The 20,602-nt window shown below is 40.2% G+C and overlaps 1 protein-coding gene across 1 annotated transcript in view; it reads right to left on the reverse strand.

Moving 5' to 3' along the window:
* Positions 1 to 17,968, reverse strand: part of TRUB1 (TruB pseudouridine synthase family member 1) — a 28,924-nt gene extending 10,956 nt beyond the window's left edge. The window contains 3 exon segments of the mRNA XM_042791285.1: positions 12,339 to 12,394; positions 15,939 to 16,031; positions 17,794 to 17,968. Of these exon segments, the coding sequence (XP_042647219.1) occupies positions 12,339 to 12,394; positions 15,939 to 16,031; positions 17,794 to 17,938 (294 nt within the window). The 5' untranslated portion in view covers positions 17,939 to 17,968.
* Positions 17,969 to 20,602: the final 2,634 nt, after the last annotated feature.

Genomic DNA, 20,602 nt, shown 5'->3' on the forward strand with positions numbered 1-20,602 from the left:
GCATTTCACCTGATGCCTTCGTTTTCCACATTCTCACCCTAAGTGTCGCCAGGCTGGGGGCATATGGCAGAATCTGCTGAAGCTGACAAAAGGCTTCCCATGAACCAGCTGCCCCGTGCCCTTTCACAAGGCTGCCAACACATAAAGACTCACTCTGTAACATGATTTTGGCTCAACTTTGGAGATACCTTCAGGTATGAAGGCCTATGGTTTGACCCACTGCCTATCCCATTCCATTCCATTTCCCTCAGCCCTATGTTAAGTCCAGGGGCCTTCAAACTATACATAGCCTGAGACAGAAAAATAAAGGTGTTCCACATGCCCAATTCCCAGTAAGGTTTCAGTGAATTTGTTCCCAACTGAGCTAATACAAATTTGAACCAAGCCATAAAGGGATTTGCCTTCTAGAAGTTGGCTGACCAAATTCTACTGGAACACAACCAAACAGGCGTAAACACTAAACATTTTACTCTCTGATGCAATGCAACCTTTTTCATGTACTTGCAAAGTACAAACAAGCTCAAGTAATAATAGTGTAGGCACATAAACCACACCTACCAAGTGGGACTACTAAAATATGCCTTGATTTTGTTCCATGTGTCAATCTGCCACTTCAATGTATTTCTTCAAGCAACTGCCACGAAATGAAAGCAACAGGAATACTCAGACAAAAGGCAGTGGAGTGCAGATTTCAATATAAAAATAACTGTATTCTTTGTTTACCACATTAAAGCTACTTGTTTCATAAATACTGCAGATGTCTGAATCCCCTGATAACTCTGCAAAATTAGGCATTTTAAAAACAAATTACTGAAGTTTACATACTTTTGGAAGCATGGAAAAGAAATGAAAGGAAGAAAGGATGAAGGCTGCTCCACAACAAATATTTAAATAAACTCTGAAGTATATTACCTGCTTTTAGGACCATAAAATTGCTTGCTTTCCGAGACATTTAATGATCTAATTCTTGACATTTAATAACATGGCTAGAAAGAGACACTATTTAGCAACTATTCTATGTGAGCAGATCTTCATAATTCTAGCATGATGAATGAACTTAGCAGCTCAGAAAAACTCTAAATCTGAAAGTTTGGAACCTCACACACCATCTTCAGATGTTTCCAAATCAAAGTACTGATACTACTTCACTTTGAATGACTTTCTTCCTCTTAATTCTCGTTTTGGCTATCTTGCTTCAGGCTGTCTGTTACAATAATATGTTAGATTTGACCTACCAGCAACAGAGAGAGAATTTAATCTGTTTATATGTAAACACAAACTGTATAAACAATACAATCCAAATCTCAACATTTGACTTCCCCTTTAATTTCTGCAAAAAGGGCAAAAAGCCATTCAATTTGTAAAAAAAAAAAAACAACTTAGAAATTAGTCACAAATCCCCATTCCTTACAGAAGCCTTTAAAGAGTCACAAAAGACTCAAAACAGCAATGCAGTAATCCACAGAGAACGCTGTAGCAGGTCCGGAAATTAAGAATTACAGTAGGTTTATGATCAGTCTCTGGAGTGCCCTTGGGTATCTACAATTATATATCATAATTCTTACTAGCCACTTAATAGAGTTTACTTCCCCTTTGTTAGTGTGCAGAACCTGGAGCTTGTAGAAGGTAACACGAGAGTCCAGACATAATCTATTGTTCCTCTTATTTTGTGTCAAAATTCAGCGTTAACTCTCTTTAGACCGGAACTCACAATGCCCTCAGAAGCACCCAATGGATTCTGAGTCATTTAATAAGCCTTTGGTGACCTTTTCCCACCTGTGTTGTCAATCACTTATTTCTTCCAGTTTTACGAAATACATCTAAGGGCATTCTTCCTGTACTCTCAAATTACAAATTGCTCCAGGAACACAGACAGCAACTGCTCACAACCACGCTGCCTTCAACCCACTCAACCTGAAACAAAAAAAGCAAGGTAGTGGGTGTTTCGGGCAGTGGAAAAGCCTAGCAAGTGGAAACTGTGACAGGAAACACGCCAATAGTGGCAGCACATCAGAGAACACTCTGCCAATCAATAGCCCCTACGTCCTTGCCCTCCACTCATCTCAAGAGACCAGGACCCAAACCATTTAAAGATTAAAAGCAGCACCTCAGCTTTCCTATGGCATTCCACAACATCTAAGTTTAGTGCATTAAAAGCTAAGATCAAGCATTCCCATTCACAACTTGCAAGCACTGCAGAGTTGTGCATTAATTCCAACCTCTAATGGTGGTCTACATGGTCCCAAAGCAGAGCCTCAGAATAACAACACTACAACCACCCTGAAGGCATACAGACCTTCCCCAAACCATTCTGCATTAGAGAAGGGCTACATCTCTCAGCCATCTAGAAAACCATTTTCTTGACGTTATAGCAACTGAAACAAAAGGCAGCAAACTGATCAGAAACTCTCAAGTATAAGGAACTCTTTCATTCACATTAGTGAGGAGATAACCTTAGGAAGATACTTTACAGTGACAAACTGCTGCACTCCGTCAATGATAATGCAAAAACTCTGCAACACAGACTAGAGATGTGGTGGGTGCAACCTCAACAAGACCAGAAAGACAGTGAAGTGCTTTGGCAGTCATACATTTGTCACCATACCCATGACTAGAAAGAAATACACCATAAAAGCCAGGACTGTAGACAGAACAGGATTACAGGAACCTGTAAGAAACAAATTACAAACGGTCTAATAAATCTGACAGATACTGGGAAGAGGAACTTTGTTTTGGAGTCATAATCACAGGGCACAGTCAAAATTCTCACAAATAATAAACCGTACAATGTTTACAATAACATTTTAGTAAGAGAATAGCTATCATTTGGCACTTGTATTTCATATCCAATTTCAGAGAAATCCTTATACTAACATGGAAAGGGAAAGTATATCCATAAAAAGAGAGAGAAAAAGGCAAGACTTCACCAGTATACATATTTAACTGTGAAAGGAGGCAGAGAAGGAAGAAGCATCCCCCCTCCCATTAGAGGGGCTATACAGCGAGCACAGCTATTGGCTGCACAACCCACCCAGGGGGGATCCTCAAGGCTGGAGCCCCTGGGCTGACTGCCAGGCATGTCTGCCCCACTTATCAGTGCAAATGCCAGACAGACCATGTAACAGAGCTTCTCAGTTTTAACTGTTAATATATCAAAGCTTTATCTGGAAACAAGCCAGAGACTTGAAATCTTAAATTATAATATGTTTTAAAAGCTTTTTCAAACATGGAGAAGCAACACTTTGGAAGAGCCAGACAGAAACACAAGTAATTATGAAATAAGGTCACTAGTAGCTATCAGAAAGATTTTAAGATGGCTCCCACTGCAAGAATTTCCCAGGCAAGCAAGCTCTCTGGAAGAGACAGTTCGTAAGAGTTCATTCAAGGATGACCCATTTTCTAATCACAGCAGCAACCGAACAGATAAGTGTAAAATGAAAAATAAATAAATAAAGGCTACAGGCCCCTGTGCAAGAGACCGAAAGCCAGGCAACAGAAGCCATATTCGATAGAAACAAAAAGTCAAGCTATGTAAGCTGATATCTGCATGTGGCTGACAAGTTTGAGGGAACATAAAACAAAACAAACAAAAAAACCCCAAAAAACAAGTGCTCTAGAGAATCTGAAGGAAATCAGAGCCAGCACACAGCAGGCAAGCACTGATCAGCATTAGTGATCCGGTACCTAACCCACTCAGCCTGCATGCTTGGTGCAAGCACTCACATTTTGTAGACTTAGACCACCAGGATAGTGAAGAGGCCATAAACTCTCAGCTTTACAGTGACATTCAGTTTGTGTGTAATGATTTCTAGTACACAACTAAAGTGCTCTGGATTTAATATTTACATAACTTATATTTGTTGTTTGTATAACATTAGCAGCTACCAGTGGTTTCCAGTATGCTAATCATCCAAACCAGAGGACTACAGGAGGTAAACATATAAGCTGGAAAAAAAAGGAGGGTTGCCGTAGTTTCAATTATTTTCCAGAACAAAGAACTCTCACTAAGCAGGTTCCAATGTATTAAAAGCACAGAGCCCTAATCTCTTAAAAGCAGGTTGCACAGAGGCAAAATAAAGACTGCAGGATGAGGGAGGCATTCCATATTTTATGACAGAGCAAATTCAAAATTATCCAACACCAAACATGTCCTCTTAATATACAAAAACATTGCAACTTCTTTTCTCTACCATTCTTTTTTTTCTCCTAAAAGAAAAAGCTGACTTTGTGCTAAGGCTGCACTAAATTTTATTTACTGCTAGATGCTGTAATTGTACTGTCATTGCTGAAGAACTATCTGATCTTTACTCTTGGACTAACAGGGTTTTCTGACCTCTTATGTCAGCTTATTTAAAAAGTTCAAACATATGGGGTGACTAGATTTTCAATGTGAAGGACGAGAACCACCTGTAACAGCAGAATCCACAGGAGACACTTTACCTGGAGTTCAGAGAAGCTTCAAGGTGACAGCTAAAAACTGTAGCAAGTTTAAATTTTGGTGTCAGAGGGGGAGCAAGAAAGGGGGTGGGAGAGGGAACAAAGCCAACAGGAACACTACGTCACCTGAGACAGCACCATGGCTGCACATCACTTATAAACACAATACAGGCTCACAACATCCAAGAGGGGATGTAGGCTACTGCACAAAAGCAGCTGCTTGTAACCCACAGTCTCTTTATGCAGATCTTTCTGACACTTGCTCTCTGTGGAAACCTATCACACTCACCAAAATGTCTCACGTTGGCTCCTAAATTTCATCTTCACCTTCAATACCTGTTCTTTACTCATTTCCTCATTCTGTCCTCTAGCACCTACATCACAGATTATACAAAATGAACAAAGACAACCTTCAGCTTCTCTCTGAGAAACAGACTTCTAAGGAAATGCATAATTCTCTGCCCGGAAATATATGACAGTCCTTCCAGAGGGGTAAGAGGTCATAGGTACATACAAATTCACAGATCAAATTGAATGTATAAAAGCCTTCAGGTGAATTCAAAGACACTGATAAGGTTAAGATGCAGTAAATTCTAAAAGGCAGTGCTAAAAGCATCTCCAAACTACTAGAAAGAAACAATACAGAAAACAATGCAGAGTGGCTAGTTTAAATCTATTAACATTTTTTCTTTTTTCCTGTGTTTTTAAGAAAGAGAAAAAAGCCTTGCCATATTGCAGTCTTGATTTTTTTTTTTAATGAATGCAAGCAAGAACTGTTCATGTAGCACAGACATATACATGATTATAGAAAAGCCAAGAGGAGAGAAGGTGACACTTACCTCGTGAATGGAAGAACATAAAAACCACACTAGAGCATGCTCTTAAAATATTCTGCATTTTTGAAGGAAAGAGTTTCTGCAGCACAATAGGTGCAGAGTCCTCAAGATTCTCAAGAGTTTAAAAAAAGTGTGAATATTAATAGAGCATGGAGCTAAACTATTAATAGATTAGGCCTCTGGAGCGAGCATAAAAGAGACTTGAGCAATATAAAGCACGTTAAACCAGCTTACTAATGGCATCACTGCAGGAAAGTGTATATCTACCCTACTTAACAGGTTCTTCTTCTACAACTTTGTTTTGGGGATACAGGGCAGTGCAGGAAAGCGTAAACATTCAAATCAGCCTCTTCTTAAGTTCTGTTACCAAAAAAAGCAGGTTAAAATTGTATCATACATTTTGTGGTAACAGGCAACTAAAGGTGCCGACAGTGTGTAACACGTAAGGGGCACATTTAAGACCATTTTATCCAGATAACACTTTAGCCCTTCCTGATTCCTGCATCCTCCACTGTGCAGGCTTATCATTCCCTCAGTGCATCTTGTTTTGTACAGACACCACTTCAAGTTTTGATAACACCTTCTGCACATTCTCAAAACATATCAAAACCAACATCATTCCTGCACTTCCCCAGCCCTTCTTTTATATAAATATTTTCCTTGTGACAAAATAAAGAAGAACATATTTTCATAAACTGACATTGATCTCTAGGTAATTTCTTAAGGCACTCAGGGAACAAGAAATTTGTTGTCAGTAATATAAAACAATACACACAGGATAGAAACCAATGCTAATTTTGCATAAACAACAATGAGTCTCTGAATCAACCGCCTCTGCTCTGGAAACAGGTCATGGAATTACAATAGAAAGTTCTGTTTCTGCAAAAATGTTCTCAAGTGTCAGCAGTGGTTAAAAAAAAAAAAGCAAACTATTATATCAGTCCTTGGATATAGCTGTTACAGACTACAGATGTAAGTAGGACAAGTTTTATTAATAGACATGACATCTTTGCACTGTATTGTGCAAACATAGAAAGAAGAATTCCTTGAATGTTTGCACAATACCATAACAAATACCATGTAACAGAAATGTCAAGACTTCTCTGTCCTAATACCTGTATTTCAGGAATGTAATATACTACATCTGACGCACAAAATGGTAACTAAATGGGTGAAATTAAGCAACCACTACATGTCAGGAAGAATTCACCTAGCCAATCTACAAGAGCTGAAACACATCCATCTGCCCGTGGGTTAACATCTCTCATAAAACAATCACTCCATCTCTGATCTGCCAGTCCTGTTCCTCAAGGGAAACCTATAAAACACCTTTCAAAGCAAGCCAGGGAACTAAAATTCATAACTCCACTGGGTTCAGAAAAAAAAACACAGGCTTAAGAGAGACATTGGATTTATGGCACACTATAACGTTACCTCACACTAACGCCTTCACATGCCACAATGTATAATCTACCAGGTTCTCTCTTTCCCCTAGGAGATAACCTTATCATCTCTTTCTCTCCTATCTCCCTTGTAAGGAAACAATAATTTCTTTGGGCTTGAACATAGGGAAAGTAATGACATTTTGTGTAGCTACAATCCATTTTGCTTAAATGAGCAGGTCACATACTGCACTCTTTTTTGTTACCTCTCCCACCTCAATACATATAGAAACTCAGTCAGACCCTTGGTTATTGTGGATGGGATACCATAAACAAAGAGGTGTGAGAATGTAAAAGGGCATGAACCACAGAGTGAAAAATGAGAAGGTGTTGAAGATGAAAAATTTCCTAGGGAAAAAAGCTAAAGAGCAAACATAGCACTTTTACTTGCATTCCTCCAAGACAAATATAGACAGTTGGATATGATAATTCTGCAGTTCGGAAGTAAAAGCCCAACTAAAACCACAGATGAACACAAGCAGGATGGGATCTGAAGAATCATCAAGCAGGAACAGTCCCCCTCACCTTGTGACTGGAAGCTTGGCTGATAGGTTGTGAACAAAACCCTGCTACCCCACATTGGAAATAAATTGTTTTCTTACTCTATTAAAGCAGGTAATAAAAGGTAGCCCATCTGTGTGGAGCAGTTTTGGGGTCTTACCCACCCATAACTGTTGGTGTATCACACTCACAAGCATTAACTCCTTTTTCTTTCATAAATAGTCTAAAAGATACCTACATCTCTGAACTCTAAACAAATCTGAAACACACTTAAATCCACGGCTTCTATTTTAGATCTGAGAAAGGGCTTGCATACCCTAATGTCTAATTTTCTGTACTGTAACCAATTAGTCCAATAAAAAGTATTACCACTACCCACAAATCTTGCCCTTACAAGAGAACGTTAAAAATATCAGAATATGAAAAAGAAAATAGAACACATCACTATGCACTGTATGCATAAATAGTTTTGGCTTTACCAGCTCCAGAAGAAAGCAAGATGAAGCAAAGAGCTCAGCTGGTGATACTGTAGAGAAATGTTAAGATTAAAAGTAAGAGCACACACCACCAAGAGGATCCTTCAAAAGGAAAGCCAACTCACTTGCATTTGTAACTCAAATATATGAACTGAAGAAAAACTGCTTTTGAAATACATTAAAAAAACAAACAAACCACAACAGAAAAACACAGCAAGGCTCTTTAAAAAAGAAAATTAGGATTTCCAAAGAAATAGCACCTACACCATCATGGTGTGCATGCTAATGTGCAAACACACAAATGTTCACTGAATAAGAGAGGTCACAGAGGTGCCAAGTTGTTACAAGCCTCTTGAAAATAGACAGGTAGAAGAAATAAATCTATTGCAGCTTCCACTAAGAAAAAGGCTTCAGAAGGAGCCTTGCTGTATTACTGGATACCAAAGAGTCCACGTGGGGCTTTGGTGTCTAACGAGCTGTAAACAAACGAAGTCACAAGAAAAGGCTTCATTAGTTCTGCTACTCATAGAACTACTAGACGTGCGTTTTAATGCATTACTGATTCACTGAACTCACTGCCAAAAGATGGAAGCTAAGGACTTAATTAAAAAAAAAATGAATTCATGGAGAAAGCTAGCAACCTTTATGTTTGAGAAGTTAAAGGATACAAATTAAAGTCTCATTTTTAGGACAGTAGAATAATCTCAGGAGGTAAAGAAATAACCTTCTTTATGGACACTTCATTCCACAGCATCTGGTACCAACCCTCTAGAGAAACAGTTCTGCAATATGCAAGCTCTAATCCCAGAATCACGCTGCAAAAAGTAACTCACATGTCTCGGAAATTCTCAAGACATGATTTGAACCAATTCCTGCTCAAGCAAGCCCTCTCTCATAGGATACAAGTGTGACTGGCAAGTTTTGAGACCTCATCACTGAACTAGCACTCATTTTCCATCCAGGACTCATAAGAACTCAAATTTTAACAATTATAATAAATTGAAGTTATCACATATCAGGTCACTGATGTGTCTTCATTCTGCCCATAATAACTTTTTTGTTTTCTCTTTTTTTCATAGTGTTTCGTTCTGGAGAAGCCACAACTTTTGAAATTAAGTTTTCTGTTTTAACTAGTCCCTGATCAAGCTTGTGCAATCAGTGCAAAATACTCAGGCAATTCCCTCACGTCACTGAGCACCTGGGGTTTCAGGCTGTATGTGGACCATGACAAGAAGTTGCATCCTCAGATAAAACCAATATACTCGTGCTTTCTGCTCACCGAGAGACAGTGATTTCAAGCATAGTTTGATGGATGGACAAGTTCTGGCTTCATTCACACTTGTATGACTCAAATTCTCTTAGGGTGAACTCAGATGTTATCTCCCTGAATAAATGCACAAATTAGGCACAGAACTTAAGTCTAAAAATTTCAATTACCCTGTTTTATCCCACCCAAAAATAAAGACTGTGTGTGCTGCAAGACATCTCCTCCCAATGGAAAGTATTAGAATAATGAAGAATTCCATTGCTTATTGCTCTTACTTTTTTTCTTCTCTGATGAGTCCCTGATTATTTCCTTCATTGCTTCTAAGTAACAGCACATTCTGGTAGATGAGATGTTTTAAAACAGGATTACCGCTTTGAAAACTGTGTTGCCATCTAACATTTTCTAACTCATTTCCCTCACAAAACAATCGCTTCTACATTCTGTTTGAGACAGACTAGTCACCCATAAGACCGAGTCATTCAGAAACGATTTACCGTAATAAAAATTGGTCCACTCCCATCATATCAATTTTACTGATGAACCAGGAAATACTTTCTCATTCTACTATCTTTATTTTGAAAACATGATAAAAAAGATTCTCGCAAAATAATGCAGTGCAAAATATCCAAGCAAGACCAAGTCAAAGTCCCAGAATGCACGAAGGAAAAGTGATTCTCCTATGGAATATGTATTAAATGTTTAGTATTTAAATTCCAGATCCAAGAGGATTCGGCTTCTCCCCCTCACTTGGAACATTTGAAACAAAATAAAGCAAACAAACAAAACCTAAGCCAGTTTGCACATATTTTTATTTCTGGATAAATTCTCCAATGAGAAATCTGGAACGCTAAGTAGGTACTGCCCTTGGCTGCACATTTCTATTTGTTTTGTGTTAATTCATAAGGAGGTCAAATCAAAGGAGAACTAGATTTACACTGAAAGAGTAACACTCCTTGTATAACGTGTATGAGTTGCAAATCAAGTGATAACGTTCAGAACTGCCACACAGAGTCAGGAAAGTTTCACACAACGTTTGGGGAAAAAAAAATCAGAAATAGTCCAATCTCTGGCAGAGCCACCATATGGAGTTTACTGCAGTAACATACGTTTTGGCCACTCAGCATAGCTCTGCTGCCAACAATGATAGACTGAACTATTTCTTTACAATATACACTCCTATAACCAAACAATAAATCCTAACCAGAGAGGCTCAGACAGTTAATCTGAATTGTTATAGTAACAAAAGGAACAAAAGAAAAACATCAAACTTCAACAATAACTTTAGCATCCCCAATGGTAAAAAAAAAAAAAAAAAAAAAGGTGAAATAAGAGTATAAACTCCTAGCACACAGCATGGGATACAAAAAGATACTCAAACCTATTTAGACAGTCAAGGATTTATCTGTATCAGATCTCTCGCTACATTATGAGCCATGGTTGTCAGTGTGGTTAAAAAAACAAATAGGCAAATATCTGTGAGAGATCCTTCAACTTTCTTAAGCCTCTCAAATTACTGAAATATAAATAAAAAAATATGAAAGCAGAGATAAGACAAGCCCCAAATGAAGACTCATGACTGCCATGACACCTGGATGTTAGCTACCTCACACTCTCCACCATGTCAGAACACACAAACAGTTGCAGTGGAAGAGCTGACCTCCTGTAAGGATGTAACTTTGCTTGCCTCACTGAACCAAGTGCCCACAGCCTACCCCAACCTAAGGCCACGTGAGAGCTGATGGATCTAGCTGGGGTGCTTTACTGGACTGCCCCCCACTGCCCATCTCTCCTCCGTGTTCCCCTCCATCGCCCTGCAGCAGCAGCTATAAGCCTTCTTGAGCTATCTGGGGACAACGTTTGGCTAGATAACACTGGCTACAGGACTTCACAGTAAAGTTGCCAAACAACTTGCAGATACTCTCTTCTGCCAAAAATAGTTTAAACTATTTCATCCATCACACCTGTTTCCACTGTGAGCATCAGCTTATGAGATATTTCGGTTGCTTTATGTGTTTTTAAATCAACAATTTTCACATATTTAGCTATGATGGCTTAATTTAGCTGAAGTACTTCAATACCTTTTTTTAACTTAAAAGTTCTTTGAAAGGAGATTTCAGGTAGTAGCTGCTTACACTTCCATTGTAATTCCAGCTCCGGCTGCTTATTGCATGTTTCAAAACACAGATGCCTCTGAAATCTGGTCATATAAACCAAATGCAAACCCATCATGGTCATTGCAGAGACCAACACTAACTACAGTAAGTTTTGGATCAGACTCTACAGCTATGTCCTTTTATCCTGGTTGTATTCTCTTCTGTCAGATTATTTGCCTTTGAGCTGAACTGAAGATTGGCAATCAAATTCTACCTCAAACTATCAGTTCAGCACCTGTAAAGGGCTTAAGTGTTCAGACCAGAAGACAGTGGGAAAAATAGCAGGATAAAATGCATTAGAAAGGCTATCAATTTGCTGCCACTACTGACTTTCCCTGAGTATAAGATGAAATTTGGAAAGCTTAACTGATTTCTGCATCTGTCATTCTTACCTAAACTTTGCATTTAAAAATAATGGCTAAAACCACAGGATTTTACTTGGAAAGAAGGAATCAACACTGGTAGATTATTCTTGAGAGTACACATATTTGTTTATGTATGTAAGGCCTACAACCAGGAGCGCACTCACCAAAGACATAGTACAACTAACCAAAAGCAGCAATGAAGAAGATTGCTATCTGTCAAGGTTTCAGTCTGGATTATCTCATGCAGCCACAGGGCTTTTATTACCTCTGGCTTCCTACGCGTGCCTATCCATGCATTGGTAGGGCACCCATCTAGAGGAGCTGCAATCTGGAATGATAGCTACTATCACAAACGCAAAACACTCTTAATTCCAAAAGGTGCCTCTTAAGGCCTCATGGTATTTAAGAAGAGAGAACAGAAACAAAGACCATCTGTTACTGCAAGCTAAATAACAATTATGTTATCTACACATAAGGAAAACAACCAAAAACTGAACCACTGTACACAATTACATCCCAAAAACATCATTTACAGTGCCATCTTCATTACAGATTTTCTCCTTTTTTTTTTTTTTGTTGTTGTTGTTGAAAACACTGAATAGCATAGCAATCTTCCTGTAAATTAGGAATTTCACCTTTATTAACATTTTGTAGAAAAACCAAGACAAAGTTTTTAAAATAACTATTCCGGATGTAAAAGTCTTAATATCAAATTTCTGACTAAATACAAAACGGAATTGAATTACACATTTAAACTAAATATGCGAGATGGATATTTGTATGTTGATGCAGCTCTTCAGTGGAGGAAAAAAGAAAACAAACAAAAAACCCCACTAATTCAAGTAATTTAGCATTCCTTACCTTGGAACCTGCCAACATAGTTCTCAGCATTTTTGTTCCTTTTCCAATACCAACCACTGCAAAGACAGAAGGAGAAATGCCACTTCAAAACCAGCTCTGCAATTCCCTTATTCAGTGCCACTCACTACTAAATATTATGCGAGTCAGACAAACAGCTTTTCATGCTCTGTTAGCATATAAAGAGAGTCAATGCTTAAGAGAAAGTATCTCTGATGTTCAAACAACATGGGACTAGTGAAAAGTCTAAAGCAGAAGATAAATAAGCTTCACCCATTGCAAAATGCTTTAATTCAACCCAAGATACATTTATCTTTTAATCACTAAAGAAACAGATAGCACTATTAACACCATCTCTGGTTTGATGAAGGCTATGGCTCACTAATAATGAATCTAGCCTTCACTGTAACTAAACAGCCCTTTTAAAGGTTGATAGCGACCAGGAGCAATACAGCTGAGACAGCATAATGAAATTGTTTATCAGGCTTACAGCAAGGAAGTAAAATAATCAAAAGGTCCAACTGCCTCTATCAAAAATCTTTTATAATCAAACCTTCCTATTACTGTGTAGGTACAGACTGTCTTTTCAATCTTAAACCAGTATTCTACAAAACAGCAGTCAGCCAGCTTCTCACAAGACACAGAAAAAGAGCTCTATTTTATGTTTTACTTTAAAGCCTTCTACAACAAAGTGCTTTCCTTGAATATGCTTTCCTATTGATTTTCTCCACATACAGCAATCAAAAGAAATAATGAAAATTTTAGAAGGAAATTAGTACTGTGTACAACTCATGGAATAGGTAACAGCTTATGTCCTTGATTTTAATAAAACTACAGGAGTCAAGGGAGCTTGCAGGAAATCAGCTTTGTGTTAACCAGGAGCCAGTACCAAAAGCATCAAATTGACAATAAACTTTTTACAAAAAAAAAAAAAAACAAAACAACCAACAAAAAAAAAAACAACCCACAAATACTTGTGCTCTAATGCTTCTCCATCTTTACACTCTGAGACTCATTAGATTACCTCTTATTCTTGATTCCTACTTCTCTTGTTCCTGGGGATTTTTAGTCACACATCCCCTTGTGCTTGTGCTTTTGTGTACCTTCAGTTCAGCCTGTTCCTGTCATATTTGCCAGATAGGAAAGAGCTGCAACAAGGCTGAGAAAAGGAGATAAGCACCCGGATAAAACTTTATAACCAAGCACTTTTCTTGCAACGTGATGGCATCACTGACATTTCAACATAACTGCTGAGCTGAAATTTGCTGAAAAGTGTCAAGAGATTCAACAGAATAATTTTAAAGAGACACTGAATGCTTCTGTGAACAAGACACTAACAATCTTCCTCACTAATCATCAGCTCCTGTAGCATGTGTATTATTGAAATACAACATAAACTAAACTACAGCAGGTTTAACTAAATTTTTAATTTTTATACTTTTTCATCTTTTCTTCTACTGTGAAAGCATAATTCATAACTACCATATAGAAATAAGCCAAATTCTTTTTCTACAATGGGAATTTTAAGTAACACTAAAGTGGAACCACAGCCCTAGATTGATATTAAAAGAAGATACTCACTAAGACTTGACTTACAGTTATTTGATTCTTGAATCCAAAATATGAGACCTAACATTGAGAAGTAGAAGTTGAGTTCTAGCTTCCACCATCTTCCAAATGCAATGGAAGCCACAGATGGGGACAGACAAAGGATTTTCCTTCTGACAGCAGTCACTCCAGGCTCCTACCAGTGTAGGGCCATCACACACCACTTGGTCTCTAAGTTGCCTTTCACTCACATGCCATAGATCATTGACTTGTGACTCTGTGGTCCTTCCTCATCTACATTTGCTGTCAGTAGGAAAAGAAATACAGAAGTATACTTTCTGATGAAAAGCACCACCCATTTATTTGCAGTACACTTGGCACACTAAGCAAGACACTGTATCAACTAATTCCCATGAACAAATTTATAGATATACAGTACATAAAATCTGGAAAACAGCAGTATAGATCAAGGAAGGTTAGAGATCTCAGAAAAAAAATTTTTCTATTACTTTGCTGTTAATGAGGAAAGAAAGCTTTCTGCCCTGCCACCCTACACCAAAAAGCAGAACACATTTTCTGAATAACTTGCTTCTGTTGTGTCCTCCCCTCTCTCCTCATTATTTTACCCAATCCCACAAGAAATCTGGGCACATTCCATTTCCCACTCCTCTCCAGTTTTGTCTTAGCTATCATTGATTTTTCCTCTGTGTGTTTTGTATAGCAGTGGAATGAAAGACCTTTTGTCTTTTTTTAATTGATCCATAGTATATTAAGGTGATGCACTTCTCTGTCTTTAGCAAGCACATCAAGCCCAAGTACTTTCTGTCATGCCACAGGAGCAGGCTTTGAAGACTGCTGGATATCAGAGAACAGTAAGAGAAGCAATTAAGACGCATGAGTGATTTTTCTTTTCCTATGGATCAATGCTGTTGACTTCCCACAATGAGCAGTAGCATGCTCAAAGGGAACATCTATGTAAAAGGAAAATGCCTGCTTCACCAATACACACAGATATTCTTCAGTGAGTGGCCACACAGTACAGGAAATTGGAACAAAATGATCTACTGCTTTCTTCTGAACTAAGAATGTTACATTTTGCAATGTTCACAGTGACAAGACAATTACCAGCCTATACGCCTCTACTAGCAAACAACATCCCCTTGAAGCACAGCTCTCCTTGAGTGAAGTCATTACATCAAAACTCAGTGGATTTACTTTCAGTGTATACTCATTTGTACCTGTTGATTTTGAATATCAGAAAGTATTGATTTTACTTCTTCTAGTCAAGTAGAGCTACAAGGCTGTGATTTAAGCAAACTCCAGTTTGCAGGTTACTTATCAACTAAAACGGCAGTGACAATGTACACTATGGGAATAATCCAGCCCAAGGGGCTCACCCACAGCTGAGTGTTCAACACCAGCAATTGATACATCCTGTTCCTCGATAAAACAAAGGAATTTGATTAATGGATTGCTATCAAAATTAAAAGACAAAATCTCTTGGATAACTCTTCTTTATGAAGCAAGACAGGACGCAAAAACTGTTTCTGTGCTGAGCCTCAAAAAAAGCAGCAGCTGAATTGCTCTTACACATCTTTCATTTGGTGAATATTACAACCTAAAAGGCTCCCTCAAAATCCCAGAAAAGCATTAGTTTAAGAACAAATACTTTAGAAAATTATGATGACTATAAATCCCCAGCTTAAACAAAAAAAAAAAAACATCAATTTCTGAGGTAATTTAGATTTCATTACACAAGAGTCTGTACTTTCATGTAATAACCCACAAGTTATTTCAGGAGTTTGTGGGGCCGGGGGGGAGGGAAGGGATGGGAAGCGGAAAATATAGCCCGTTAAGAAACACATTATATGCATGTAAAACTATATGCACAGGAAATTTAACCCAGATCACTCTTCCACGGTAACCTGTCCTTCCCACAAAACCACAGAGCCTGCCATCTGTATCCCAGATTGTCCCTTCATCTCTCGTTTCATGTAGGCATTAAAATGTTTCCTGAAATCATCTTTTAATGAGTATATTTATATTTTTCATTACCCAGAACTCCTGCCGCTGCACTGTCCAAAGTTCCACCATGTCCAATTTTCAAAACCTGATTTCTTTTGTTCCCATTTGTTTGCACACCAGCTTCTGCAAATAGAAATGGAAATGAAGCATTATAGGGTAACCTTAGAACACAGGAAAAATAGCACATATTTTCAGACTTCTAAATGAGATAAAAGTCAAATATTTGAACTATGAATTAGTAGTGCAGAAATTGCTGTGCTGAATAAGACCAGTTATTCACCTAGATCTACTCCCAACCTCAAATAATTTGCAAGTTATTTTCACTTAAATTCTAATCAAGTCTTACATACCATTATAAACAGATGTTCAGAAAATACTACTAGAAAACCTTGTGGATAGCTCACCTGTGAAGTTTCATTAACAAAACATGCAAGAACTAACAGCAGAGTTCACAAAATCATCTATTATACACAAGTTTTATGCTACATAATCCGATCAATTCTTGTTGTATTTACTTCCATGTAATGAGTCATGTTTATTCACATGTACGCAGTCCTATGGAAACTCTGCAACGAACTGAACTTGCTCACTGCTGCTTTCATGCTGTCAAAGCATCTCAACCCACCATACTTCCTATGCAGCCAATGATTCTGGGAATTTTGCAGAGTCCAATGCCCCTTATTTATTAGTATTAAATATGACAAATGCTCTAAGCTCCTTTACCTATTTTATTATCTCTCCATTATGCCTTTCACATCAGGGAATCAGACATGATCCGGCTAAATCTCTTCCATTCAAAGCTAAATTCAAGTCCGTGCCTACACTACAGTTCACTACAGAGTAAATCAGCCTGAATAAGCACTCATCAGTCTGGAAGCATGTTCACTTCATCAGCAAGTGCCCGAAATCCCAGATTAGACGATCAAGTCCCCGTATCCATTATAAAGAGAATCTAGGCCACACTCCCTCACGCCTTGGCAATGATCACGCTTTTTTTTCCTAATATCTGACACCCAGGCTTCCCGGTATTCAGAAAAAGCACTTCCTGCAGACTGCACTGAGGACTTTCCAACTCCTCGAAACATTGTTTTCACTCATCTGGTGATTTTTTTTTTTTTTTTTTTTTTAAATGGCAATAGGCAGTGAGACTGAAGCAGAACATCCTGCCAGTGCTGCGCTGCAGAGGTGCTGCTGACACCCATTTTGGCAGATGGGTGCACACCGGCACTGGGACCGTGCTCGACAGCTCTCCAAGCAAGCTGGGATCTCCTGCGTTATGTGCTGCGGGACCAGAGCTTTCCGACGGGGCAAATCTCATCCCAGTTCAAAAGGAAAGCCCACATCATGCTGTGCCTTGGGCAAGAACAGACGCCTGCCCCATAAAGGCAACTAGTGAATGTGGGCTCACAGCTCACCGTGCAGTGTGACCAACACAGCGAGTCTCACAGGGAGTCAGCAGCTCCACGCAGCGAGACAGAACGTATCCAGGAATGGCTCCACTCCCCACTCTGGGCCACGCCAGGGCTGTGAACGACCACCAAAAAGAAAAAAAAAAAAATCAAACCCCAGTTCTCTTCTTGTTTTCTGACTGCTGAGAAAGAAGGTGCAGAGGCTTGGCAGGGGTTGTGGTTCTGGCACGCTGATGAACACACGTGCTACCACATGGCACCCACCCCACAGCCAGGCCGGGCACAGCACCCCCGGCCAAAACGCTCCAGGGTTAAACGCGTGTTGGCTTCACAACCCTGGGCCGGCGGGCAAGGCCGGCGCGCCCTTCCCTGTCGCGATTCCCTCGCTTTCCCACCAACACCTCTACCTGGGGTCGCCAGGCCCAACCCGGGGAGCCGGCTCTCCGCGCTCCCCGGCCCGCAGCACGGCCGCCTACCTGCCAGCAGCCTCTCCTTCAGGAGGTTGAGCACGCCGGCCGAGGTGGGCCCCTTGGGCTTGTACACCGCGAACAGCCCGCTCAGAGAAAAGAGCTTCTCAGCGGACCGGCCGAGCACGACACCTCCCGCCTCTCCGGCAGCCATGCTCCCGGCAGGACCCGCCGCCACCGCCCGCCCCGGGGGCCGCTGGGAAATGTAGTCCGCGGGCGAGCCGGCAGCGGCGGGGAGGCTGGGACGGGAGGGCGGCAGACCTGAGGGGTGAGTGTCTGGCCTGGGGATCCCGCCCCGCGGGGGCGCCGCAGGCCTAACGCGGCGGCTTTAGGCAGCTCCGCCAGAGACAGGGTCTTCCTGTAGGGAAGTTCGCTGTGCCCCACCTCACCCATCACACCGTCGGTGGTCGTACCTTCGTTGCCCGGCCTGAGAGGATTCGATTCAGCCGACTAGCTGCTGAGCCCATTAATCTTCCTGCCTTTGTATGTGTCCTATAGGAGTACTGGGAAGGCAGGCTTTTCTCAGATCTCTCGCCGCCCGAACAGCAGCACGGTGTGTGTGTTGTCCTCATCAGGCCTGTTTTGCACAGATTCGTTTCTCATGACAATGCTCCCAAGACATTTAAGCAAGCTATGCTTAAACAAGGCACTGAGCGTGGATGTTTCATTCATGCATTTCATTTATTCATTTGTATGAGCCTGCAGATGAAACCAGGAAGAGATGATGTTACGGGGAAATAAATACATGGTTAGCTAAGGGTCATGCATGTTCCCAGTCCTTCCCAGAGCTTGAGAGAAGCAAATCTTCCTGCTGAAGTCAATATCTGTCTCTGTACAGAGCAGGATCAAGGTCCCAGTGTGGTTTTTCAGGCTGTACAGGAGTCAGCGGCTCACTCCGTGCCTGCTCACGCCTTCCACAGCAGCTGCATGGAGCCCAGAGCTTCCAGCTGCAGGCCACCACCACGGCGGCCATGAGCGGCCTGCTCATGGCTTCCCACCACCAGCAGTGCCCACCAGCCTCCCGTGCACACCTCTTGTTCGTGTTCTTAATCAGGCACCTTATTTGCTTAGATCTCATCTACATAACTGTAAGCTGGCTGTGGAAACAATTGCTGTTACCATAAGCTGTGAGGGTGGATTCCCTGGTGAGTGGTACAGGTGGCCATCTTTGCAGTACACAGAAACAAGGTGTCAGAGTCCTTCTCCAGAAAATATAATGGCAAAGCCACACGTGGGTAAAAGGTCAGCAGGAAAATTGCTACTGATTTACGTGGAGTTCGAATTTAAGCAGAACTGTGGAAGGCGTGTTGTAAATGTGATGGAGTTTTTGTTGCCGACATGGTTTAGGCAGGCTAACTGAAAACTATTCTTGCCAATTCCAGGCTAAAAAGAGCTTTAACATATTGCTCTGTAAGTGGGATCAAGCAAAACTATTTAAACATGACTACTAAGAAATGTTGTTAGTAAGCTTCCGAGCAAGAAGATTGCAGCCCAAGGACTGAATTCCAAACTTCTTGCACCATCATGGCCAGCAGTATGGTTGAGTAAGCAGACTGCTCTGAAAACATCGCTAAGGATCAGAGGCAGATTATGCAGAAATGAGAGCTCCACTTCTGGCATAAAGACATTCTTAATACAAAGAGCACCTCAGCTTTCGAATAATGCAGCAGCAGATGGGGCCTGTGAAAATGCTCCCTGTACTGCCTTCTCAGTTCTGACCTAAGCAGAGAATTGTCTAAAATAATGTAATTAGCCTGACACAAGCATAGGGCATGAGCTGAAGGTCAGTGTCTGACCCTCCAGTACTGTTTCCACAAATAGCAAAAAGCTTTTTTTTTATTATTATTTTGGACAGGTTTTCAGGTGTCTAAAGAAACGACTGCCTACTCTCATTTTTAGAATTGAGCAGGAGGTTCTTGTAGGTCTCCCAAACTTCTGCATCAGAAATTAAAACACAACACTGTGTTATTGCAGCAGATGGAGTCTTTGAAGGCTTAGAAAGAAGAGGTTTGCTTTGACTTCAGTGGGCATTGGATAAGGGCCCAAAATAAGAATTGTGAAAAACTATTAATGACTGTCAGTATTTTAGTTAGCTGGAAGTATATGTATACATAAATCACACATGGCTCTCTTCATGGGGCAAGGTTATTCAGCATTCAAAATGGTGGGAACAATGTACCAAACTGTTCCTCTCAAGGGCTTTATTTCAGATTTGCCTCATGTTGCTTGTGATTAAAAGTCATTACCATCTGCTCAGTAGCCTATTTGAAATGAGATGTTTATCTCCAATGATTCCCAGCCAAACCAGGATCCACAACAACCAAAAGCATGATTAGAGTTACTGACTTTATTTACAACCTTAATAAAGGGGCTCAGTAAACAGCTGAAAGGATGATGTTGCTTTATGCATGGAACATGACAGGTCTAGTAGAGGCAGGCCAAATCCTCCACTCAGGTCACTGGAATTACACAAAATAATGCCTTGAGAATCTGGTGCAATTATGCTTTATAGAGAAGAGATAATGGGTAGTAGCTGTTGTATGTGCAAACGGCAGATGAGTGCTACTGTAGAAGAGGAGAAATCCATTACTTGCTTATGCAGAAAGAGATGCAAAATTTCCTTCTGCCTTCTCCAGAAAGATGCTTACTTCTTTTTGTGCTTTCAGACTGGCTTTTTCTGAGGTAGTGCTCACAGACCACGATGTGGAAGAAAATGCATTACAGCTTTTAAAGTAGATTCATTAACAAGCCATTTCTGTATTTGTGTTCACTTTATGATTCCAGGTTTTATTGTCTGTATCCAAATCAGAACAAATAA

This window comes from Tyto alba, unplaced genomic scaffold (assembly GCF_018691265.1).
Source record: "Tyto alba isolate M040663 unplaced genomic scaffold, T.alba_DEE_v4.0 Super-Scaffold_1, whole genome shotgun sequence".
Classification (NCBI taxonomy): Eukaryota; Metazoa; Chordata; class Aves; order Strigiformes; family Tytonidae; genus Tyto; species Tyto alba.